This window comes from Colossoma macropomum, unplaced genomic scaffold, assembly GCF_904425465.1.
Source record: "Colossoma macropomum unplaced genomic scaffold, Colossoma_macropomum, whole genome shotgun sequence".
In the NCBI taxonomy this organism is placed as follows: Eukaryota; Metazoa; Chordata; class Actinopteri; order Characiformes; family Serrasalmidae; genus Colossoma; species Colossoma macropomum.
Window position 1 is genome coordinate 21,016,334 of NW_023494790.1, and position 26,172 is coordinate 21,042,505.

Genomic DNA, 26,172 nt, shown 5'->3' on the forward strand with positions numbered 1-26,172 from the left:
ACATGGACTGAATGGACTGGGAGGAGAATGATAAGTTTTGAAACATCAACAATATTTACATATTACATTAACTCTTATTAAAAAAAAACAACAAAGATTTAGACATAGCAGTTTATTTGATGCTAACTTGGTTGTGTATCAGCTTCTAGTGGCATAACTAATAGAGGAGTAGGGGGGCAGTAGCACCGGGGCCCATGGCACAGAACAGCCATTTATATAGATACCAACACAAGTGTACACCTTTGACTCACAGAAAGATCCAACCCAAGAATGTAGCTCACCAGTTAGCTTCCATCAACACTACATAGACAATCCTGACATCTATTCATCACACATCACATCCATGATAACCATTTTCAAACAGATCCTTCAGAATGTGCAACATGATATATTTACTATTCATAATTGTTTACTACTGATAATTCTAGAAGGTTGTCTTACATAAATTAACAAACATAAATTTGTGTTAATGTTAGTATCTGGTGGAGTGGCCAGCCTTGAGAGCATCAACTTGTTTGAGACAAATTTGAACAAAAAACAAGCAAATTACATTGTAATTATTTTTATTCATTGAAAATCATTTCTGTATTGAGGGTTTTTTTGCACTGCGTTCTAAAAGTTCCTAGTTGCTTCACAAATCAAAATAAAAATCTATGCCATTATTTTCTAAACCACTGGAGATGACACTCATCCTATCAAAATAGACCTCTTACACTCCTCTGAGATTAACCTACAGGAAAATCACTGTGTATTTGCCAGAAACCAAGGAAACAGTTTAGTAGCAGAAGTGACTTGAGAATAATTTCTCTCTCTCTCTCGCTCTTGTTGAGCTACTGCAGTATTATATCTGAATGATGCTAGTCCAGCGTGGAAGGCCTCTTTGGCTGTAGTCTTAGCCTCTGCATCAGGCCAGAGAAAGTATGTACGCAGTGTATTTTCTTTACATCTGTATGGTTTGAACAATGAGACCTCTAACAGTCAGGACCCCAGCTGAGTCTGCTGCCTGAACCGTTCTCTCTCCCTCCCCTTTTCCCCTCTCTCTCACGAATACACACAGACACGCGTGCAAGAATGCAGAAGTGAAAGGGGAGAGGATGTGGAGGCGGAGAAGAGGTGAAAAGCTGTCATCATGAAGAGGGGCTACAGACTCTTTTATTTAACATACTTCAGAAATCACAAATCTGCTGCCTGTGAGAGATGAACACACACACACACACACACACACATCCTGTGAAAGGTGAGATGCAAACACACACTCTGATATGATCCAACAGAAAATCTGTGTATATTATTGTAGTCTGATTGCACAAAATCTCGTGTAATGAGGCCCCATTTCCTCCTGACAATGCAACAGAGCACTGGGCGTGTGAGAGAGACAGAGAGAGAGGGAGAGGGAGAGGGAGAGGGAGAGAGAGAGAGAGAGAGAGAGAGAGAGAGAGAGAGAGAGGAGAGAGAGAGAGAGAGAGAGAGAGAGAGAGAGAGAGAGAGAGAGAGAGAGAGAGAGAGAAGAGACCAAAATTCTGTCTAGATTTAAGAAACTGGGATAAAAACCTGACTGAAAAAGTACAATTGAAATTTGTCCATAGCTTTCCAGAAGTGAACCGCACTGCATCCGGTAATGGAGAACCGGGCCTTTTATCTCTTCTCATCAATATTCATAAAAGATCAGTAAACACTGGCTATCACTCAATCAGTCTGATCCAAATTCAGTAAAACATAAAACTCTTCTGGCCAGTCACCTGCCCCCAGAGCCTACAGCTCACTGAGCTTCAGCATCTAAACTCTTCCTCCTCCTCTTCCTCCCCCTCCACAAACAGCAGCGGCCTAATTGGCATAACTAACTCTTCAGTACAGTGAGATTTGAACAAATGAATTAAATCATCCAAATGCATTTTCTCCTCTACTGGCCAAAATACCAGTCAATGAGAGAAGGATTCTTTAAACTGTTTGAACTTTATGTTGTGTTTGAAGAAGAAGCTGAGATGGTGACATTAGCAGCCAATCTATATCATTTTAGGAATGATCTCTAGGAATCTCTTTATAACTATACTGATACCATTATCACTACTACTCTTCTCAAATATACCATTTATGTGTTGTTTATTCATTTATTTGTTTTATTTATAATCTCTTATATCGCTATCCAAGTATATTCATATAGGCACTCTTTTGTAAACATTTTACTGAAATGCTCCATTCTACAGAGATGCCTTTAAGAGCTGCGTCACAGAAAGTTTCTCTACAATTAACCCTTTTACTTTAAACTATTCTGACTGTTTACATCTCAACCATTGAATAAAGCCAAAATTTTAAAAAAAAATCAGTGGAATTCCCTTTACATTTATAATAGGTGCTAGATATTCAACTCATCATTGTAAACTTCATGAAATGGTTGGTTGGCCTTCACTTTCTGTGCAAAGACAAATTCATTGGATAAATTCTGTCTATAAAGTGTTTATTGGTCAGCTTCCTTCATTTGTCTGCATTCTTATAAAAAAAATAGTTATGTTCAGCTAGACATTTCTATAGCACAGTCTGAATATGGCAAAGCAGCTTTTAGTTACAGTGCTCCATCTGTGTGGAATGATCTGGAGAAATATTTGAAATGGGAGCAATTTATTCCTTTAGTGATCCTAAGAATCGTTAAAGAACTATATCATTTTGTTTGTTCGTGTTTTTATTTGGTTTTTTTTTATTTGACTCTGATTTGATTTTGTTGGTTGTGGTGTTGCTTCTTTGCTGATTGTTTTGTGTGCTGCCTTCTTGGCCAGGGCTCAGTTGTAAAAGAGATTTTTAATCTCAGTGTGATTACGCTGGTTGAATTCAGGTTAAAAACAATTCTATTAACAAATATTACAGCCTCATGTCTAGTGATGTCGTATTATCCCAGAAGGATTTGATATGTGAGCTAATCTAACACCTTCTCACGTATGCAGGTTTGTGTCATACAGCTGAGAGCTTTGGAGCAACTTATGCTCCCACCTTCAGATTCCGAGAACAGATTTTGATTCAGAAATTACATCAGGGACTTTTAAGCTAGCAAGCATTACAGAGGTGTTTTGGTGGAGAAATGAAGTCGGAGTTCATTCAAATGTTTGCGGCTGCCCCCAAGACAGAGCAGCATGAATTAACATTTGAACATTAACATGTTAAATCTGTTTATGACTTTTTACATTAAACATGCACTGTGTTTACATGCAAACACAATCCAATCTCACACCATCTATTCATATCTGTAGACATCTTCTCATGCACTGGTTTCAGTCTAAGCAAAGCAGCGGTCATTCACAGCCATTAAAGTGTTTTCCATGTCAAATTCCATTGTATCACCCACACAAACATCTGACCTTTGAAAGTCTTCAGGGCTACACTGCTATATGGTGAACTAGTCTGTTTTTGGATGACTGTATTGGAATACTCATTACAGACTGTTAGTCTCTGTGTCAGCCATATTACAAATGTGACCATTTCCCCCCCAATTTCCTACATTTATGCCCCACAAAGAGGAAAATATTTCTTAAGACCTTTATTACACAACTATGAGGTTTCTGTTCAAACAAAACTTTTTGACAAATGTTTGCCAACCAATGGCAGAGGAAAATGGGAAAATTGAATTGCACGAACAGAAAAGGTCATTCTCTCAAAGAGTCAAGCTTGAAAAGAGAAGGAAAGAAAAAAGCAAATAAAATGAAAAAGAAAATCAGTAGACACCACACTAATGCACTAAGCAGAACAGGAGGAAAGATCTCTATTGCCTGTGGTTTACCTCCCCCTGCTGGCCGTCAGATATTATTACATAAAGAATACCTCTCTACACAAAACAGGTAAGACAAAACAGATTCAGGGGAAAAGGGTGAGATTAGCTGCAGATCATAAGGAAAAGTTCCACAGAAACACTATTCAAAAAAGCATTGACTAAAAACACTGCTAAAGCAGCTAAATAGCACAGCAAGAAAGAAGTGGATGATTCTGTGTGCTGACACTCTGAGCGAATGTATTACTCTGGTCTCCATGTTTGTGTATGCACACTGATTCAAAAGGCACACACTAGAGAATAATACTGCTATTGCCTATTATATAAAGTAATAATAATAATAATAATAATAATAATCATAATAAAATGAACGTGAATGTGTTTTATGTCTTCTGTTAAGTTATTCTTATGAAGATACATTTTTTAGTGACAATATAAGAAACCTGTACACTGGAAAGTTCAGACTATGCTTTACATCTTTCATAACCCCCTATCAAAAAATATAAAAGAAAAATGTCAAATAAAATGAGTTATTGCATGAAGTAAAGTTCAGTGTGAGACCAGTTTGCTTGTGTAGTTTGCAGAAATTGGTTTGGCAGCACTGACATGAAAAGCACTAAGGTGCGACTCATGGCAAGTTAGAAAAAAAAAAAGACTGTTTAGCCTTAGAACACCCTGCATGTACCCATCCACCATGAAACTATGTCTCAGGCATTAAGCAACATATTCATAACCATTTTATGAAATTTATGAAACTTTCTGTGAGGGAGCTTTTAGAGGCATTAAACAGTTCAAATGTCTGTTTCCTAACACCACCCCTGTGAATAGGTCTAACTAACTCAATAAGCTTCTCTGGAACAGAGCATTTCACATCAAACCACACTGAACCACAATGTTCAATGTCATTATGCAGAAATTTTGAAAATTTGGTGGAATTCCCCTTTAAAATGTAGAAGCAGCACATACAGCCTGAAGAAACACAATGGGAACCTTTTGCCAGTCAAATTCTTACCCACATTGCTGTGCAGCTCCTTCTTGCTTTAAACGGTTTGCTGCTCAGGATGATGATCCCAACTGAAGACCTTCCAGATCTTTAGTATCCTACTGGCACAGTTCTAAGCTCAGAAAGATGAGGTGAGTCGCCTGTAAGCAAACAAAGATTCATATAAACGATGCTGTAGTTTATTTCAGTCTCACACATTTCATCTGCACCACTGACAGGTGTTGGGGAGATATTTCTAATTTCAGCATCCGCTTTTCATTCACCACCACATCACCACTATACTTTCACTTTTAAAAGTGTTTCATCTCATCTCTCTTCTGCAACAGCTCCACATTTCCATACAAACCACTGGAGGGCCTTTCTTGCACATTTATCACATTCAACACTTCTCACTGCCCATAATGGTGGAATGTTACTGTATGATCCTGAATTCCATGTAAAAAAAGCTCCATTCAATTAGCCATCTTTGAGTGAACACAGCTGCTTGTTATTCTATTGTTAGACAGCATGAATGAATCCTTTTTTTTATGTATCTTCCAAAATCTTCATCTAATCTTTATATATCTTCCAAAAACATTCTTTTAAAGTAGAAAAAAATTACATTTCAAAAAGATTGTGTTAAAATACTTTAAAATTGCTTAAGAATTCTCCAAGATTTCTTCAAATTCCAAAAGATTTCAGAAATAATGACAAAAGCAAGTCCAGAAAACAGAGAAACTCACCTGATATGGATCTCCATTTGAGAGCATCGGTGTTCTTAGTTACCCATCTAAACTGGAAATCTAGCACACAGTGGTAAACATGAACTGAAATATCTTTTTTTTTATTTTTTACCCAATTTTCTCCAATTGAGGCCAGTTGTGCTCTCTTGGACACCCGGCCACGGACGGCTGTAGCATCAGCAGGGATCAAACTCGTGACCTATATATATATATATATATATATATATATATATATATATATATATATATATATATATATATATATATATATATGCACACATATCATATATATCATTGAATAGTTAATTTATTTCAGTAATTCAATTCAAAAAGTGAGACTCACACATTATATGGATTCATTACACACAGAGTGATCTATTTCAAGTGTTTCTTTCTTTTAATGTTGATGATTATGGCCTACAGTCAGTGAAAACCCAAAAGTCAGTATCTCAGAAAATTATAATATTATATAAGACCAATTTAAAAAATGATTTTTAATACATAAAGCTCGTCTGAATTGTTGGGTCTGGTGTCTCTAATCTCCTCTTGACAATACCCCACAGATTCTCTACGGGGTTTAGGTCAGGTGAGTTTGCTGGCCAGTCAAGCACAGTGATACTGTGGTTATTAAACCACGTTTTGGTACTTTTGGCAGTGTGGGCAGGTGCCAAGTCCTACTGGAAAATGAAATCCGCATCTCCATAAAGCTTGTCAGCAGAGGGAAGCATGAAGAGCTCTAAAATGTCCTGGTAGACGGCTGCACTGACTTTGGACTTGATATAACACAGTGAACCAACACCAGCAGATGACATGGCTCCCCAAACCATCACTGATTGTGGAAATTTCACACGAGACCTCAAGCAGCTTGGATTGTGTGCCTCTCCACTCTTCCTCCAAACTTAGGAAACCTTTGCAGGTGTTTTGTGTTGATTAGCTGATTAGCGTGTGACACCATGAGTCTACAATATTGAACTTTTTCACAATATTATAATTTTCTGAGATACTGACTTTTGGGTTTTCATTGGCTGTAGGCCATAATCATCAACATTAAAAGAAATAAACATTTGAAATAGATCACTCTGTGTGTAATGAATCTATATATATATATATACACACACACACGGTTTGTTTTCTTATTGCTCGTGATGTGCTGCTGTTTTGTTTTTTTTTTTATCTCTGAGCACCTAAAGACCTCTAAAGGTTTTGTAAGGATTACTTAAGGACAGGTACAAAAGCTTTTTCTTCTGCTGCAATGTTTAAGGCTTTTTAGAATGAAGAGTACAGAAACAAATTTGCACATCAGTTTTGTTTACCTGTCTATTGATTTTTACCTGCACTTACCTCCCCTCCCACAAAGTGAAACGCATGTAATCATAAATCTTAAATATTTTAATTTGGTGGTCACATACAAAATAAAAAGCACAAGATTTCAGATTTATATTGTTTATTTTCCTCTAATATTTATATATTCACAAAAGTCATAAAATTGCAGACTATCACATTTCTTTATATAAACTGTACAAGAAAGCAAAGGCACTATACACTGTAGTAAGGAGATTTGATTCACCTCCCTTTCTATAGTATTCAATGAATCCATGCCGAAAAAAAAAATAAAAATGAACACACATCCACACACATCCTCACCCACACACACACACACACACACACACACACACACACACACACACACACAACTTCAGCACCTCTGTGGTAGCAGAAGAATCAGTGATGGCATGTAGAAGGTCTGGCTATGAGTGGCATTAGACTGGACCGTCACTACATATGACTCCCACTATCAGTGATACAATTTAGACTTCTTACTGTACATTTATTCCCACAAGTCTTCATTATAAGTATAAATTATAAGAAACACATCAAAATTAAAAACAGACTGGTGGCAAGAGCTGGACACTGCCTGACTCGTTTCTGACTCTGTGTTTACAGGCAACAGTATGGCAGCGCAGCTCCTGCTACGTGGACATGTAGTGGAATGAATGCATGAAAAGAAAACAATAAACAAAAAAAGGAAGACAAACAAAAATTGATCAAAGAAGCATTACAATTTCCACTATGCATTTATACCTTTTTACATAAACAAGTGAAAATAAAGAAAACAAAGGGAGAGAAGGAAGAGATATGCTACAAGAGGCTGGTAAACCTCTGCTGATCTCTGTTCACATCCGCCACTCTTTTCTTCTTCTCTTACTACCCTTTCCGGTGGACTGACACCTACGGACCTATACCCGTGCGTTCGGAGTCCAGTTAGAAAGGCAGTATGAAGCTCCTCCACATGCTTGTTCCATCTCATGCAGTCACTCTGCAGCGATTATCGCCCCATATTACAACACACAGACTCTCCAAACCCGCTAGAACAATCCCTTAGCTTTCTTCACGTTCACCTGCTTCCATCCCGGCAGTGCCTCGTACTCACTCCTCGTCATCTCCAGAGCTTTCTGCAGAAACACACACACACACACACCTTAACATCTGGAGATCAAATGTAAGAGAAGATTGAATGTTCAAAAGGGCTCCATGTGTTGTTGGTGTAAATCTCACCGACATATATATAATCAATCATTCAATCAATCCATAAATCAATAAATCATCCAACCAACCAACAGACCAGACAAACTTTATTTTGAGACTCCCCTACAGATTATCTATAGATGCTCAATCTATTAACAAAACTTGTTAAAACTTGTTAAAAAACACTTATAAGGTGATATAAAGAGGTTTAGGTTCTGGATTAGGTTTAGATTTTGGGTTAATTTTAACAGAATCTATAATATTAAACTTAAAGTTTAAGTGTATTTAATAGATTTGAGGTGAATGTCGGATCCAAGACAATTTGAACATCTCTAGAGCATCTGCAGAAGACAGTCAAAATAAAAGTGGTACAAATTAACAAAACAAACCACTGAATAAACAAACACTAAAAATGAATACTACCTTTTCTTAGATGATAAGTGGAAATACCTGCCACCAATCATTTTATTTCATCTTAATTTATTTTTGTTTGAGACTTTTAAATTTTTGCTGTCAATGTATTTTAACAACAAAACAAAATGAAATTTAAAATACATCAAAAGATTTAACGTTGCGTCAGTTTCTCAAACAGGGATTAAGTCTTAGTCTAGTCTTTTTCCTTTCAGTAGAGAAACTCCACTCAGATCGCTGCGCAGCCCAGGAAACAAGTATTTTGACACTTTTGTTTTTGTTATTTAATTTACTTCCAGTGTATATCCACTTCAAACTTAAAATTATATTTACAAATGAGATTAGAAAAAAAATAATATTTCTAAGTATAAAGTCAAAAGACATTGTGCCTGTAAAATCAATTAAATAATAATAACAGAACTGTCTAGATATTTGGTTCCTCTCACTGTAAGTGCTGAATGAATTAGTAATTGGTCCCATTCAAATGCAGACACGTTCATCACTTTTTTGCCTTTGCGTTGGTTAATAGAAAATTAGTAAGATTTGCACTATTATTTTCAATGACAAAATCAACACACCAACCACACAGAACGAGTCATATTTCAAAATCTGAAGTTACAGAAGTTAACATTAGACCCATTGTTACAAACTGGAAAGAAACTGAACAAACGGCCATTAAGTACATAGTGAACCAGCAGAGCCAGGAAGTAGTTCTTGATAAATTAATAAAACTGTGAAAAACGCATGCATGAAAGAAATAAAATGTGAGTTATTATCTGTGCCAAGTGACCAACACACACACCAAGGTTGCACAGGAATGTGATACAAGCAAATGGAACTCTGGGTGATTTAATCCAAAGGTAAGGATTCTGTGGGAGTGAGGGAGACACATCAGGGTTCTTCAAAACTCACCTTACCATAGGCCCCTACACCCTGAAGGTGAAAGGAAAATTTAACCTCTGTCAGATGCAAGACTATGCCACCACAGGAGAAAGAAGACAGAGAAAGAATGAGAGCAGAAGAAAAGATGTTAAAGAAAAGTCATAGGAAAGGTGAGGAGGAACAGAGAGGAGAAATTATGAGTGGAGGACAGAAGGACAGAGACAGAGAGACAGACAGACAAAGAACGATTAAAGGAACATGCACTGTTCAAAATGACAACACAGAAAAAAGGCAACAATACCCAAACACATGACACATCTCACAAGCTTTTATCTTCAATGAAGTCTGCAGCAGTAATGAGCTCATTTTCAACAATAGAGAATCAATACAAAGTCAAAGCCTTCTCATTAACCTGAGCAACAGATGTTTTGGACCCAACATTACTTAGTTTATGGAACAGAACCTGTGGTCTCACCTCAAAGTCTTCATCTGATAGGTAGATTTCAAGGCGCAGAGGGTCGACACCGTCAGGAAGCGGCCGGGCCTGTAGATCAGCCAGTGGATAGGTGGTCTTGCACAGTCTGGCCAAGACATCTTCCACCAGAATGATCTGATTACATACTTCTGCTTCCTACAACATGGGTTAAGACAGAGGTGGCTATAGGTTAATTAATGAACCTATCTGCACATACCTGCACATACAAACATACCTGATTCAACTCAGCAACTAGTCAGATTAAATAGGTGCGTTTGAGCAGGAAAAATCACCAAATTTTGCTGGACTGAAGCCCTTCAGGACTGAAATTAAATACCCCTGATATAAGTCAGATACAGTTACACGAAACAACTTCAACAACAAATCTTACACTGGTGTTTATATACAAATGATAAAGTATGTGAAACTTCAATATAACCTCTTGTAATTTGGCAGTACCTGAACTGCCATGTAAAAAAAGCACAAAATATACATCATTTTCTTTTCACAGCAGAATTATTCAAGATCATTGGCCCAAAGATCATTGGCCCAAAGACAGGACTTTTAAAGACTTGGGCCTCATTTAATACACAGTTTTAATTATTATTACTTTTATTTTCTCAAAAATCCAGACAACACAACACTGTATAGCCCATCCATCTATCAATTAATACATATTTGTCCATATGAATATGCATGAGTCAAAGGAAAAATGGGGAAAAAAACAGCTCATTAGCTGAACGACCATGTCTGGTTTTTGGGCTGTGTGAGTGATCTTGAGAAAGTACTGCGTGTGCATGTTTTGTGTGTTTGTGTGTGCGTGTGTAACCTTCTCTGTGATCTCAGCAATGTCCTCTCTATGCTCCCAGGAGGGGAACATATTAGTGAAGGTAAGAGGCTCCAGGCCAGCGTGGATCAGGTAGGCTTTTGGAGGCTTCTTGTCATTCTTCTCTGTGTAAACACACAAATAGAAGTCAAAGCCTGGCCAAAGAATTTAAAAGTTATTCTTCCAAAGCCACTCAATTTTCTGCACTCAAGTCTTTTTTTTTCTTCTTCTTTTTTTATTCATGTGTTAATACGGTGTATCATTTCGGAATAATATCTTAATGTGATCTACATTTGCAACACCATATACTCATCTGAAAGTATGTCACGTCTCAAAACTGTATCACTTATCCTTATCTGAAATATGACTTGGACTACGTGTCACCATCCTTGGAAACTGCACAATATCTTCACACATATATTCATATTTATCACACACTCAAAACATGCTGGGTTGAAATGAAAATGAAATGAAAATTTCTGTCTTCTTACTTCACAACTTTTTTGAATTAACTTAGCATTGGTGAACATTTCTCTCAAATTGAGTTGAACTCAAAAAAGTTGTGAATTATGTTCCCTTAAAATTTTAAGTTGACCCAACTTTTTATTACTTACAGTGTAATAAACAACTAAATTTACAACAGAACCAAGAATTATTATACATCTATCAATCAGTTTAATATATTACTCGTAAGAAAATTATCCAGATCTAAATCTATATATAAATCTCCTCTCTGATAAAAAGCTCTCAGCTGGTGGTTACCTTGGCAGTACTGGAGCACAGTTTCCATGGCACATTTCCGGTCTGAGTCCCAGCGGATGTGGGCGGAGCCTGTGTTCTCACTGTCCTGAGGCCACCAGCCCTGCCACAGGTACACCTCGTGATGATTATCCACCAAAAAAAGAGCTACAAAAGAGAAATAGAGCAGATATGTACATCAGAACATATGTACATCAGCAGGAGACTAGCTTTGGTGAGAAAAACAGCACCAGGAAGGGGAGCAAACGTTTTTTGTAATTCTGTAGGGTCATTAAGTTGACTATTAAGGCTACTACATTCTTAGTCTCTTAGATTATCTCTTAGTTTATCTCTGCATAAAATAAGACAAGGGACCGGGAAATATGAGGTGTCACTGCCCTACCACACATATCATTTAGCTCCTTAGAATCTAAATGTTACCACTGTTACTACTGTCTGAAAGCATCATCAGAAGGATAAGTGTTGAAGCACTGAGCTTGGCCCGTTTTTCCAAAAGCGTATTAGTGTAAAGATCATCTTAACTGGAAGAGAGAGTGTTTAGTGTGATGCTCACTCTACCACTTTAGAACGATGTTTGTGCCATTGATGTTGTTACTGTACCTGGCTGAGCAGCAGTGTACAGGTCCTCCTGATGGAAGGGCATCGAGTTGACCAGGTTTGGCTCTCTGGATGGACAGATGAACTCCACAGCAGTAAATTCCCCTGAAGCACTGCTCAACTGGTACAGTCGTGGTGTGAAGTTAAACTTCCCTAAATCTAAAACACAAAGTAGCACACTTTTACACACACACACACACACACACACAAACATGCACACAATCTATACAGATTTTTACCCCTACTCACCATGAATCATGCAATCATATGCCTTCCTATCTCGCCGGCCAAGAGCTTCCCAGAAGCCCACTGGTTCTGTCCCTTCATCACACTCCTGGATGGTTACCTTACTGCTGCTGTGAAGACCTGCCTCCAGAGGACACCTGACAACACATTGCCATCATGACCAACTGCACATGTATGTGTGTTTACACAACTACATGCAAAAATCAGTAACAACCTCAGTGACATCTTTGCAAACTTCATTATGCTGGTGTATTTGTTAATGTACAATGTTATTCATTTTTCAGGGGATATTCCTAAGGAGATGGGATAAGATAATCCACTTGCATAAGAAAGAGGAAGATCAAAGAAAAATAGTGAAACATGGATTTCCAAAAAGGAAGTTCAGAAATATTAAAAGACAGAGTAAATAGCACTCCTAACAAGGTCTCCAAGACCACCAAAACTGTCACCATCAGATAAACAGTACTTATAGCTTTCATCTTTGACAGATAAGAGGAAATCAAGCTCCATTATTCCTTCAGATCTAAAATAATCCACTAATGTTTCCATGCATCCTTCCATTGTGAGAAGTAACGTCTACTTAATAGCAATGTTGACTGGACATGAAATACATTAAAGAGTGGCCTCTGACTTTTGCACAGCACTTCATATGAAAGTTTGACGACTCCTGGTGAAATTACATGTTTTGTGGATTTTCTAAGTGAAAATGAGTTAACACATACTCTACAGGGAACTGACAAATATGGTATTTTGTATATGGTAATTTTAGTGCATAAATTCTATTAATGTGCTGAGTTTAAAATATTGGAAAAACAAGAAAACAAATCATTAAACTTTTGTACAGGCCATATTTTATGCTTTATTTTTCCTCCCAGTATAAAAAAACTCAAATAAAAAGCAATTGCATTTTGAAATGTGCAGAAGTGTGTTCTCTTCAGAGGATGTGTAGTTATTTTCACTTACAAAATCAATGAAGCATATTTTGACTGGAGTGCCTAAACTTTTGCACAGTGCAGTATACATGTTGTGTGTGTTCACTCACTGCTCTTTGATCTTGTTAGCGGCAGTGCAGCCCACATCACGTGTGTGCGGTTGAGCCTTGCAGCCATGCCACAGGTACATGCTGGCTTTGGGGATATTCAGCAGAATCATGGAGGTTCGAGAGCGAAGACTGCTGCAGTGACACACAACCTCCAGCAGGTGGCCCTCTACTGGCTTCTCTCCTCGGACACAGTACAAACGCCAGTCATCTACAGCAAAGTTAAACAAATAGGACTTAGGAGGTAGTAACAATGTCAGACTTTTGACTTCTGCGACAAAATCAAGTGTAGTATCACAACGGCTGACATCAGACTGATAAATACGCTCGTCTGAACACCCAATGCTTATTGGACTGAACACAGAAAAAGAATCAGCTCCATCAACATTTAGCTTTTAAATTGTCTCTATCAATACAAAACTTCAGTGTTATTCTATGAGTATAAAGTCACATGTTAAATGAATAAAACTCCTGTATTATTAGATGTGCTGAGGAGCAAATCTCTGCACCACTTCAGCTTGCACAAGCATATATAATCTCATAACATCAATGTAGCGCTATTCTATTTAAAAATAACTGAATACATTGAAAGTTAGCACAATGAACTGCTTACCATGTTGTTGTACTGAAAAAGGACTGAACTTTCAATACATTGTGCAACACTACTTATTTGGACTTGCAGCCATGAGATGCAGCCAATAAGAGAAATCACAAAAAGAGATTGTCAAGCCACTCAACGGCTTTTTGTCATAATCCGGTCTATTAATACTGGCAAATAAAAGTGTCCAAACATCTCAGCCCCAGTTTAAACAAGGACATTCCAGTCAGAATTCATCAGAATTGAGCTTGTATGGTGAGGCTAAACACGCACCATGTGAGCAGCATGAATATTTGTTTTCTTTTGTCTACCATAAAAGAAACACAGTGGAAATTTGTGACATTATCCACTGCGATGCAGGAGCTGCTCTAAAACACAACAGTACTTGACAGTATCTGTATCACCCAGAGCTTTCCTGTTTTCATTTTCGATAAGCTTTAACTGACAGGTAGGAAATGAGAATATGACATGCTGAAGTTAAAGCTATTTTTTAAAGCTATTTATGGTGGAGAGGCCCATGCTGGTAATTTTAAGGCCAAACAGTCCCCAAAAATCGTTTTTTCAGATTTACCACTATTTTAACATTATCGACTTAACTTATAAAAAACTCAGAAGATGCTTCTAGATCTAATGGGGGTTTTGTGTGGTAAATAAAACAGCTATAGTTGCACTGTAGACATTGAGACTCCTGGTACCTATCACCACTGTAAAGAAAACTGAGTAAGCAGGTTTCTTTGCATAGCATGATTTTACATCAGATCACTCTGAACAACTTTGTTTACATCTGAAGAATTTAATTGTGCAGGAATTTTGAAAAGTCAGTGGAATTTCCCTTCAGGTAATAGGTTTGAGAAAATGAACTAAAATAGCCTTTAGGACAGCTTGAGGCTAACAGAACCAAACAGAGAGAGAAAGGGTAGAACATACTCTGCGCATTCTCCTCCTCCTCTTCCCTCTTCCCTGCATGAATGATCATCCCTCCATTAAAACACTGCAGGAAACAGGGGGGCTCCTTCCCCTGCTGCACCTGGACCTGAAAACCACACACAGTTACACTCTGACACACATTTTCATGTTAGACTGACGAGTATGTTATAAGCAGGCCACACCGCAGAGCTTCACAGTGTGCCTCATTTAACACACCTGATTGAACTCATCAGCTAATTACAAAGGCTTTCAGAATGTTAGAATAGGGAAAACACCAATGCATAGTGGACACTACTCGACTTTCAAAATTCCAGAATGGCTATACTGCCCGCATGATATATCTCACTTGCAGCCTGATACGTGGTCTTAGTGATGTGCATGCTACATAAGCGATCACAGACAAGGCTCATACACTACACAACCCTTTGCCTGGAAAGATCTGTGACAAAGTGCACCTGTTCACAAAATCCAGGTGTCACAAATATAGAATTACACCTTGCCTACAACTTTATAGCAAGAGCAATATGGTGTATCAAAAATACGAGCTGCTAATTTGGCAGCAGTGTAACTGTATGTGTTGGGTGCAACTTTGCTTTTGAAGTGCTTAGTTTAACTGTCAAGTTGCACAGAAATGATGCCGCAGGCAGCTCACAACGTGCAGTTAGTGGCATGAAAGTTTCACCATGTGACAGGTTTGAGTTCGACACCCCTGTACATCTGTAATATAAATGATATCTAAAGTTTTGAGAAAGGGTTTATAAGCTCCAGAATACAGCACTGTGGATTACCTGTGCTCCTCTCTCCTCGTCCAGCTCCACAGTCATCAAAGCCGATGTTCCCTTCTCGCTTACAGTGGAGTTACGACCCTGCCAGAAGAAATACGCACACTTCTCCTTCCCCGGGCCTACAACTCGCTCCGAATTCAGCCTCTTCCCAACTGTAGACATGTTCACACAAAGATAAACAACGGAGAAAGAGATCTGATTGTGCCTCACACCTTGCAGTGAGACAGAGCTTATGAGTTTTCACAATGTGCTGATAACAGAATGATTTATAGATAATTATTTACAGAAACAGTCAAAATGAAGAAAAAAAAAATCCAACTGAACATTCTAAAATCGTTCGATAAATAACGCTGATGTCCACAGTTTGCGTCCATTTCTTGAACTGTGTACATAAATATGCACTAACATTAAAAGAAAAAGACACAGTGAGCTCACCTGCTGTGCTGACCATGTACTTCCATTTAACCACATATGTGTCTCCCTCATGGAACTGCCCTATGCTCTGTTTAGGCAGGCGACTGCAGTAGGAAAAACACCACACATTCAGTTCCACCCTGTATTAATGCCAATTCTTTCAGGTCTTACAAGGTCTTGAAATAAAACAATTTTAAAAACGGTTTTAATAGATCAATTAAATTTAAAATAATTAAAATGATCTACTCAATAAAAATATTTTTATATTAATTTGACAAATTTGAAAGAGAGAAAAACCTGCTGATGATAATTAACAAATAAGTGTGCAAAAGATAATTTTCACCATAAAAAAATGTCAGAGCGCATGTAAGGTGAGATCAGTTCTGATTAGTTCTGTACCTGTAGTCAAACTCCAGAATATGCCACACATCCACAGACAGCGTGCTTATCTCAAAGCCTCGCCCATCCTCTCCACCCACCAATCCATAACCGCGACCCACGTCCACTCCGTCCAGAACAGTCCGAACAGGTGCTCGCGACAGTGGCAACATCAGAGAGGCATCGTACGGCCGGCAGTCACCACTCTGGCCCTCCTACAGGAGGAAAAAATACAGCATACAATCAGTCATATCAGTTAGCTAAGTAGAACTCAAAAACAAAAGAAAGTAATTTAATTCATGCACTACCTTGTTTTCAATGGTTTCTCCATTGCCATTCTTCTTTGAAGTTTTCTTGGAGTCATTCCAGTCCAGAAACTTCTCCTTAAACAATGTGGTCTCGTTGTGTTGGGTCAGCCTACCAAACACGGCCCAATCTGGCCGGCCCTGCCCTTTCCTACCATACAGGAGGCATAAATATCGTAAAGTGCGTGTGGACGGGTACACAAATAACAGAGGCACAGGCAAACATAACAGAGTGAGGGTGAGAGCGAGAAAGATATACATGGCCTCGTGTTTCAGATACCATCATTACTAAGCCTTGTTTATGAACAGTAAGATTCTTGGCAGAGATCCTGACAGGATTAACGAGTTTAGAGAACAACACTTACGCCGAGAGAATTCACAAAGTCAGATCTTTACAAGCCCCCAGGTGGCAAAACAAGACCGCGTAATTTGCACTACATAGCACTCCTAGAACTTACAGGGGGAAAAGGAAACTGCACAAGAAAAAGCCTACTATATGCTTCAGTCATTGCGTGTGTGCACATCATGCCTGAGGTAAAAGCATGATTCTCTACTGCCAACATGCATGCATACCTGGGTATAAGTGAGTTGCACTCTCCTGGGTCGAGAGGGTTGATGTCACATGTTGTGTAATCAAAGGTTCCATTCCACAGGTGCTTTGCCAGCTGAAATGCCACTTTCCTCTGTGCTAATGTCACCTCTTTGCCATGCCATACATACACTTCACTGCCAAAATCAAACACCAGCACCTATGTGCACAAAAACACACAAATGTCACATTTCTTGCATTCCTCACACAGTGTATAAGCAGCTATGGTTTGTATATATAGACATATCTTTCATGATAAAACTTCATATGTCCAAAATTGCAGGAGAGAAGGAAAAAACAAACATTGTTATGATTTTGATTAACAGTGACAATATATAAACTACTATTCATGAGATTTTTCAATAATATAAAACCGGACAAACTTGCAAAATGATTGGTAACACTTTACTTGAACCCTGATGCTTAACAATGTCATAATCATGCCATAAACAAGACATCAGATTTCATTTGACAACATGAGTGGTCACGATAAAGCAATAAAACAGTATCATTGTATCATTACCGGTAACCACTACAACATGTGTCATAATGTTTGATGTCATAACAGCTAACCAGAGTACACTTATACACTAAAGCAAAAATTGACATGTAACAACCACTATATCAAACATTATAGCATCTGTCATGATAATTATCGTAAATGGAAACATTACACTATTACGGAACAAAATCTACCATGACAACTCATGACAGCAAATGACATCTTCAATGACATGCTTGCAATATATGACAATATTATGTAGCAGACTGCAGGTAAAGCATTACCAAAAGAGTAATACACTAATATGTTATCCTGTGCAACTTCATGTTTCAATCTTTTAGTAGGAAGCTGGCAAGCTGTAAAATTAGATGTGTCTATAATGACGAACAGAGTGTCAGAAGTGACTCAGGAAACTGTTTAACATCAAAAATGAAGTTGGTGATCAAGTCTCGAAGCAAACACGCTGACAAATTACGTTAAATAGATTTACAATCTATTATGTACTCTCTCATTTCTTGTTGATCCCAACTACTGAAATAAAAATAAATGAAAATGACATGTTGATTTGCACTGTTTAAGCTGTTATTGTATATAAAATAACAAAAATTATTTTTATGACATAATAACCCAAACATCTCAACAGTAGTATAATCAGTGTGGTCTGACCTCTGTGGGGCTGAGCATGGAGCAGCGGGGCACTCTGCCCCAGTAGTCATCATCAGGCACCAGCTTGTCTTCCTGCAGCCTGTAGACACAGTTTGTCTCCACTATGGCAGTCTCATAGAACTCATCCTCCTCTGGAGTCCCTGCAGCTGTGGCATACAGAGAACACTTGTTACATATTAATCACTGCTCTCAGATCAGCATTTACCAACCACATCCTGATAAGGCATAGCAGAGGTAAAAGCATGGGCTTTAGAAGTTGAGATCCTACATCTTAATAATTAAACACACAGCTCATGTTTTTACTGACCTTCTAACCCCCACCCCATCTTGACATTTTTTCCCAGATAAGTGTAAGAAAATTAAATTTGTTATATATTGATAATTTTTGTTATTGTAAATACATCATTATGACAGTCTCTAGATAAATGTGTGCTAGATTTAAGTGTCAAGGTAGACTTGTATACAAACAAGTTGGTGACAGGAAATGTACATCTAAAGTGTTTAATGCCTCTAAAAGCTACCTCACAGAAAGTTATTACATGAAATGTTTATGAGTACGTTGCCTGATGCCGGAGACATTGTGTTATTACAGTTTTGAGATATATTTTTTTAAATCCATTAATGGCAAAGTGACACATTTCTTTCAAAATGTACCACTCCAACTATTTACCATTATCATTATACATAAAAACTTGGAAGACACACATAGGTTCACTGGTCATTTTTGAATAGTAAATCAATTACTATACTGGCATTATAAACAGTGCAACACCTGGTTCCAATCATAACTGTAAAGAAATTAGAGTTTCACTACAATGAACCATTTTACGTTTCACTTGACTTTATTTACATCTGAACAACTGAAATATGCAGAAAGACCGAAAAAAAATCAGTGGTATTCCCCTTTAAAAGTTAAAGGGCTACAGCTAAAGACAAGGTCATGACAGAAGGTAATAATAAGAAGGTTTGCCTTGGTAGCTTGCTTGCCCTCCCAAGATCTTCCAAAATTCCTTGGCTGCGTGGCTGTGTGTGTTGATACCCTCCTCTATGGTCTGCACATATGAGGCTCTACAGCCCAGGTCATGCTTGGTCTGTATGAAGGTTGCCAACTCTGCGGCCTGTAGTAAGGAGGAGACAGTGTCGAGCGCATTAAAGCCGGCCAAGAATGAGTAAAGCCATTTGCAAGAACAGAGATAAGGGAAGGCTAGAGATCCAAGAAAGAATATCTTCCAAAAAGTAAATGAGGCGTTTAATCGTTTCATCATTTTTCCCTGAGCACACATGGCCTACTAACCATGTGTATGTCTAACACTCTCCAAAACAAATGTTACTACACCAGCTGCACTGCACAAGTTACCACTATCAAACTATGTTATCTGGACTAAGATCAAAAAAGACAGCAGTGAAGTCGCTGAACAGTATCATGGGAGCTTCTATCTCACATTAGTGCTCAAATGTAGGTCAAATTCATCTCCAAACAAGGTTCAATGACCTCCCTGGTGTTAAACAACAGCTTTTTTAGGCTATATGACAGATGTTCACTTCTTGACATGTTTCCTGTCTTTTACAACTGACTTCCTGTTTCCGGTATTTGACGTCAAAACAGCACTGTGGTTAATTTTGCTGACATCCTGCACGTGGTGGTATGTCAACCACAAACACAAATACAAGCCATTTAAAAGATGCAGCAAGTGATACTGTCTGTTTTGTAACTTTTTACTGGTATGCTGCTGACTGTACTGCTCAGAGACTTCAACTCATTTCACTGCATTGCATTACAACATCTGTATAAAATAAAAATGAATTCCCTGCTTTATTAAACATTGTTTTTAGTATTATGGGATTGATATGTTTTAATTTAAAACTGCACATGTAAACATTTGGGGATTCTGCTGCCCAATTTGTTTTTATCAATGATGGCTTCTTGATTTTAATATATTGTTCTTGTGGTGTGTAAACATTTTTCTTTGTTTAAAGTGTTTTAGTATTTATAAATATTGGTATCAATATATGTAGGGGAGAGCGGGGCTGGTGGGCACAGTTTTCACTCCCTGCTGATACCCCAGGCATACCATACATCAGAATAAGCCACTCAGCAGCAAATGAAAGCTGAACATGTTAGAGACTTTCAATGTCTGAAAATGTTTCCTGAAATTAGTGCATCCATGACTAAATTAATTAATAGAGTGGGTTGCTATCGGGATGGTTGGCATAACATTAAAATGTTTTTTTTTAAAAAGAACAAATAGAAATAATCAGAGCTTTACTTTAAACCAAACCACAAATATTAATATTCAATCACTTTTGAATTAATTATATGTTAAGAATGTTTCTCTTATTTTTTCATTGTCATGTGGTAAACAAAGTATAAAGCTCCAGTACTTGAGTGAAAGTAGAGATACCAATCATAAAATATTACTCAAGAAAAGTGAGAGGTCCTCTGGTTACATTTCACATAGTTCATCTTGTGATTGACCCACTTATCATCAAACGGCCTACAGCTTTGAAGTAAACAACAAATTTAATATAACTTTAATACAAACAGTGATAGTGCAGTGCTGTTTTTAGTTCTTTAGTGTGCTAGTTAGTATGTCTGACATGTTATATAAAATAACAGGTTTGTGACAACAGCACTACACTTGGGTAGGCTGACACCAACTCCAAAAACCCCATCAATGACACCAACCCAAAAATCAATTTGCCGATCAGCCCCACCCACATCAGGACTTTTACTTCAAATTAGCTTATAATTAACTTATAATTGGCTTTCAAATCACATTTAAAAATATAGCCATTTCTACCAACTAAAATGAATATATTTAAAAAAAAACCTTTTAATATCTTTCTTTAAAACATTTCTACAATGTATTTAATCAGTGAAACTACTGACCTGGAAGTTAACACTGTGCCAACCAACTCCGTTCTCCTCTATGTTGATTGTTATGTGATTTGCGTGTGTCAGAAAACACTCACCTTAGCCTTCTCAATAACATTTCCAAACTCTCCTATCCAGATGAAGCAGTGGTTTGGTGTGACCAGCAGGAAGCAATCGCCACTGTTTAAAGAGGATGCTCTGGGCTCAACTAGCCTGGTCTGGACATGCCGCCGACCTAGTTAACAAAACATTGTTCAGTGTGTTTTCCATTTTCATTCTTTCTCTAAATGAACAAGAGAATAACATCATCATAGACAGCATCTCACAGATGATAGACAGACAGAGAGACAGAGGCAAATATGCACGCAACACATACGCACACGCCTTATGAGGACTGACCTTTCACCACCACCATAAATCCACTTACATTAACAGCACCCATAACAAAGCAGCTTGTCCCCGCTGTGCTTGGTAAAGTAAACGTACCGACACACTAAACCTTTCAACATGAGGACAGTGCCAAGTTCCTAATATGTACACACACAAAATGGAAACCTGAATTACTCAATACTTTACATGTGACGGTCATCTGAGCTTATAACTCTTATCAGATGCTCTAGTACAGTAGATGACCAAACAAGGTCATCCAAACTTTTATTTCTAATCTCTATAAGTCTAGCGTGAAGTCATTAATCTCTGCAGGAGAATAACTGTTAGACAGATGCCAAGCATCCTTTATTTTCTAGACAGGCACAGAACAACCGACAGTGGTCTTAAATGAAGATATCAAAGCAACAAGAGAATTGCAAAGTCAAAAGTGTGGACTCCAAACTCTCCATCAATACCACATGTGCTTAAGTAGGGAGAAAAATGCAGGCATGCAATATGTTCTATTTACTAAATAAACAGTAACTGTGCATCAAAATGTGCAGAACAAGATGTGTTAACTTTTTTTTTCATTTAGAAAAAAGACACTCAAATCTGTACATATACCCATGTGTACATGTATGCATAATTTAGTGGCTTGTTGAGTCACTGACCTTTGACCTGCATGAGCATGGTGCTCTTGTAGGGCACTGCACTGCTGTGGGAGCTCTGCTCAGTGATTTTGACACTGCGCAGACTTACATTGCTGAAATTCTCCTTACTCGCCAAGCCTGCCAGAGCCACTGCAGAGAAACCACTGCTCTTACCCACTGAGACAGACAGACAGACAGACAGACACAGAGAGCTGTGTAAACACAAGTAACACAGGAAACCTGTATTGTCTGGTAATGTAGGCTATCAAGATACAGTTTATGGATAACATATAGTAGTTTAATTCAACATTACAAATCTGGGACTGGGAATCTGGAAAGGAAGAATTCTGTTCTATAACTCAGTTTTTTTTATATGCTGAGAAGATTTCAGTGAAAAACCACAGTGTTGCAGGGTACCATGACAACAGACATAACCGTCTTTCATCTGCTTTTTCAACTGGCTGTTGTTCTTGCTGTCCCTTCCTACCAGACTGAATGTTCTCTCTTGATGCCCAGCTACCAATGGCTTGTGACTATATGTTTAGACATTCCACCACACAGGGCCACTATCAACAGCCTGACCCAGTGAGCCATTAACACAGTCGCCATTTTTGAGCTCACTCTTTTCCTGTTTCATCCTCTTGCTCTCCAGCACTCCAATGTTGAGTCTCTGCTCTGTGTATTCGTGTCTAATGTCCTCTCGTGAGGCTAGCATCTTCAGAGGGTTCCTGGATGACTGCACATTCCGGGCTGGACGAACCGCCCGCTTGTGCTGCACCATGTCTGAGGCCAGTCTGAAAAAAAAAAATCAGTTCAAGGGTCAGGATACGTAAAACCTCTACTTGTGTAGTTCATGACAGCATAAACAAGCCATCTTGGTTGCAATAAAAACAGATCTTACAGCTAAAGATTGTTCTATATCTATAATAAATATTATTCAAATAAATCAAAATATTGTATCTATAATACATTATTTATGATAATAACACCCTAGATAACTAACATACCATACTATTACACCTTCATAACTTTTACGTGCATGTTTGTTTTTTGGACATTTTAGGACAAAAAAATAAAGAAATTCTGATTCTAGGAAAACATGCCTAACCTACAGGGTCTGGATCAAAAAGGGTCTGACTTTTGAAATTTACATTTTCTGTGAATGTTATTTTTTTGCCTGATGGCCATTTATGATTTGTGTGGGTTTATGTACTGAAAAAGTCACAATAGATTAATATTTGAACATTTTATAACCTCTTTTTATTCCTTAGATTTACACCGGATATTTTTGTTACCATGTCTTTAAAACTAATATATGTAAGTGAGTTCTGAATGGCTATGTTGTAATGTGCCTCATTCAAAAAGCAGCCTGAAACAAACTCTATACCTTCAATGTGAATGTGCGGAGCCAAAGTGTAAAGACGCATCTAAAGCCTGTGATCCTGAGGTAACAGCTGCCTAACTTTCAAAATACTTCAATGAAATAATTTAAGCCTGGCCTTACTTGGGCATCTGAGGTCCAAAGATGGCATCGAAGTCATCACTGATCTCCACTTTGCTGGTGACGTTGGCAAGCTCCTCAGTGTGCCTGTAGAACCTATCAAAGCACTCATCATCCAGGGTCATGACCTCTTTCACCTTCTTCTCTGTGACTGTAAGTGTGGTCTCCTGAAGACTGTCCACTAAATCACCAAGAAGAAGAATGACCCAAGAATTTAGGAAAAGAATAAAAAGAGTACAGCTTTCAGTGTTTAGCTTTCTTTAGGCTAGATCTTCACAGCTCTTATAAAAACCTGAGCATGCTCACCTTTACTGTTGAGTCGACCCAGAAAGGACTCCAGTTTGTCCAGCTTTCGGTCTGACTCAACTTTCATGTCCTGTCTGACCTCAATCTCTGCAGAAGCACAGGACACAAAAATATCATTATGATGGAATGGAATATGAAAATCACAAATTAGTGCCAAATCAGCATTCAATATCCATCTTTTATCATAAAAGGGGAATTCCACCAATTTTTCAGAATTTATCCATGTCAGTCAATGAGATCTTGTTAAGAAACAAAGCTATTCAGAGTAGTTCAAAGTGAAATGCTCCTTTTTAGAGAACTTTACTAAGTCAGCATTGCTCATGAACTATGAACAAGAGTGAAATGCTTCGAACAGCTCCCTTACAGAAGGTTAGTGCATGAAAAGTTCATGAATAAGCTGCCCGATGCTTGAAACACTGCTTTATGATAGTTTTGAAATAAGATTTTGGCCTAAAAAGTATTTTGTTCCCCATTTATTCACGGTAGAGAGGCACACACAAGCTGTTGAAAAGGAAAATGGCACCCAACGATTTTTTCCCAGATTTACCAACATTTATCAACATCACATAAAAAAAAATAGGAGACATGTAGATTGAGTGAATGTTTTAGTTAGTAAATAATTTGGCTACATTTATGTTGTAGACATCACAACCCCTTATTCCTCTCATCACAACTGTACAGAAATCGAAGTTGCTAAGTTTTTCTACTATGAACCGTTCTACATCAAACCACTCTTAATGACTGTGTTTACATCTCAGCAACTGAATTATGCAGAAATTGGTGGAATTCCCCTTCAAGAACAAATTAAAAAGAACAGTCTGCCTTATTTAGGTCACAGTACATTTATCTCACCAGTTAGGGTACTGCTGTGAAAGAAGCTGTTGAACATGCTTAACTGAGTGAATGAAGTATTATTGTTATGAACAACATCTAGTAACAACCATAAACACCCAGGGATGATGGCTTACACTAGATGTGCTTTGCTGTATTCAGCCAATTACTTCATGGTGATCAATACTCAACAGCTTCTTACAAAAGCCACATGTGCAGAATGCACATAAACACTATACACAATAAGCACACTATACACACACAATATACAGCACGACATCACAACACTACATTAAACAACTTCTTGTAAACCTCCATTGTCCTCTGATTCTTTTCAAAAGAAAAAAAAAAAGAAACCACATCATAACTTGTTTGAATTAACAGATGAACATTTTGCCACAGTCTAAAAAGTGGCTGTGTGGGATGCATGTGTAGTCTCTTACCTTCTTGAGGTTTGCTGATGGTGTTCTTATTTTTTGAGGATGTAGGAGTCAGTGTGGTATTTGTCAGCACAGTGGGGGCTGCCAGACCTGAAACGCAGCCAGTCCAAACTTATTCAGCTATTCACTGAGACTCCTTCACTATAAGCCCTACACTTTAGTGAAATTCCATGTAGTCATATACCACAGCATTTCCTCTTGCTTGGCGCTGACACTAATCCTTCACACGTGGCAACTACTCAGTACCACATACAGGACAGCAAATGTGATTTAACATTTACAATGACTAATACTTCTGATTTTGGGAAATAATTAAATAAATAAAGTAGAAATATTTTTGGGAACTCTTAGCCTGACAAAGAGTGCTTTCACATGTACCCTGTCTGGTGTGGACAAATCAAACCAAACCTGTTTAACACTTAACACTGGGTAACTCTGCACAGGCACTCAAGTATTGTTTGTGTATTACAAGCTGCTGCTGATAATAGCAGATGCAGAACAGTGAAGCATTTGGCATGTCGTCCAAGGATGTAAGTGAATCATCTACTACTGTGATCATATCTTCATCAGTTGTAATGTTGATTGTGCATATGACGCCTAAAATTAATACATTTGACATGGTCTGAAAAACTCTGTAATTCTACCTTTTTTAATTTTAACAAAGTGTACACTTACATAGTGTAGCTTCAAAAATTAAATAATAGCAAATTAAGCAGGCAAATGTCAAAAAAAAATAAATAAATAAAAATTTTGGTCTCTATACCAAAATTATTTTCTGCACTTCAGCTGCTAAAAC

General features: G+C 37.8%; 1 protein-coding gene across 12 annotated transcripts in view; it reads right to left on the bottom strand.

Moving 5' to 3' along the window:
- Positions 1 to 6,884: 6,884 nt before the first annotated feature.
- Positions 6,885 to 26,172, bottom strand: part of svila (supervillin a) — an 87,237-nt gene continuing 67,949 nt past the window's right edge. For 10 of the 12 annotated variants that reach the window (XM_036572496.1, XM_036572497.1, XM_036572494.1 and 7 more), the window contains 22 exons: positions 25,380 to 25,466; positions 24,106 to 24,192; positions 23,803 to 23,980; positions 22,920 to 23,092; positions 22,320 to 22,475; positions 21,378 to 21,514; positions 19,375 to 19,522; positions 18,405 to 18,550; positions 17,221 to 17,396; positions 16,651 to 16,798; positions 16,364 to 16,557; positions 15,986 to 16,068; positions 15,554 to 15,702; positions 14,766 to 14,871; positions 13,244 to 13,451; positions 12,205 to 12,338; positions 11,959 to 12,114; positions 11,362 to 11,505; positions 10,603 to 10,724; positions 9,774 to 9,929; positions 9,329 to 9,349; positions 6,885 to 7,932 (listed from right to left, as the gene is read on the bottom strand). In XM_036572496.1, the coding sequence (XP_036428389.1) occupies positions 7,846 to 7,932; positions 9,329 to 9,349; positions 9,774 to 9,929; positions 10,603 to 10,724; positions 11,362 to 11,505; positions 11,959 to 12,114; positions 12,205 to 12,338; positions 13,244 to 13,451; positions 14,766 to 14,871; positions 15,554 to 15,702; positions 15,986 to 16,068; positions 16,364 to 16,557; positions 16,651 to 16,798; positions 17,221 to 17,396; positions 18,405 to 18,550; positions 19,375 to 19,522; positions 21,378 to 21,514; positions 22,320 to 22,475; positions 22,920 to 23,092; positions 23,803 to 23,980; positions 24,106 to 24,192; positions 25,380 to 25,466 (2,996 nt within the window). In that variant the 3' untranslated portion in view covers positions 6,885 to 7,845. The remainder of the gene's footprint in view (positions 7,933 to 9,328; positions 9,350 to 9,773; positions 9,930 to 10,602; positions 10,725 to 11,361; positions 11,506 to 11,958; positions 12,115 to 12,204; positions 12,339 to 13,243; positions 13,452 to 14,765; positions 14,872 to 15,553; positions 15,703 to 15,985; positions 16,069 to 16,363; positions 16,558 to 16,650; positions 16,799 to 17,220; positions 17,397 to 18,404; positions 18,551 to 19,374; positions 19,523 to 21,377; positions 21,515 to 22,319; positions 22,476 to 22,919; positions 23,093 to 23,802; positions 23,981 to 24,105; positions 24,193 to 25,379; positions 25,467 to 26,172) is intronic. The other 2 variants (XM_036572505.1, XM_036572495.1) reach the window with 1 other exon arrangement.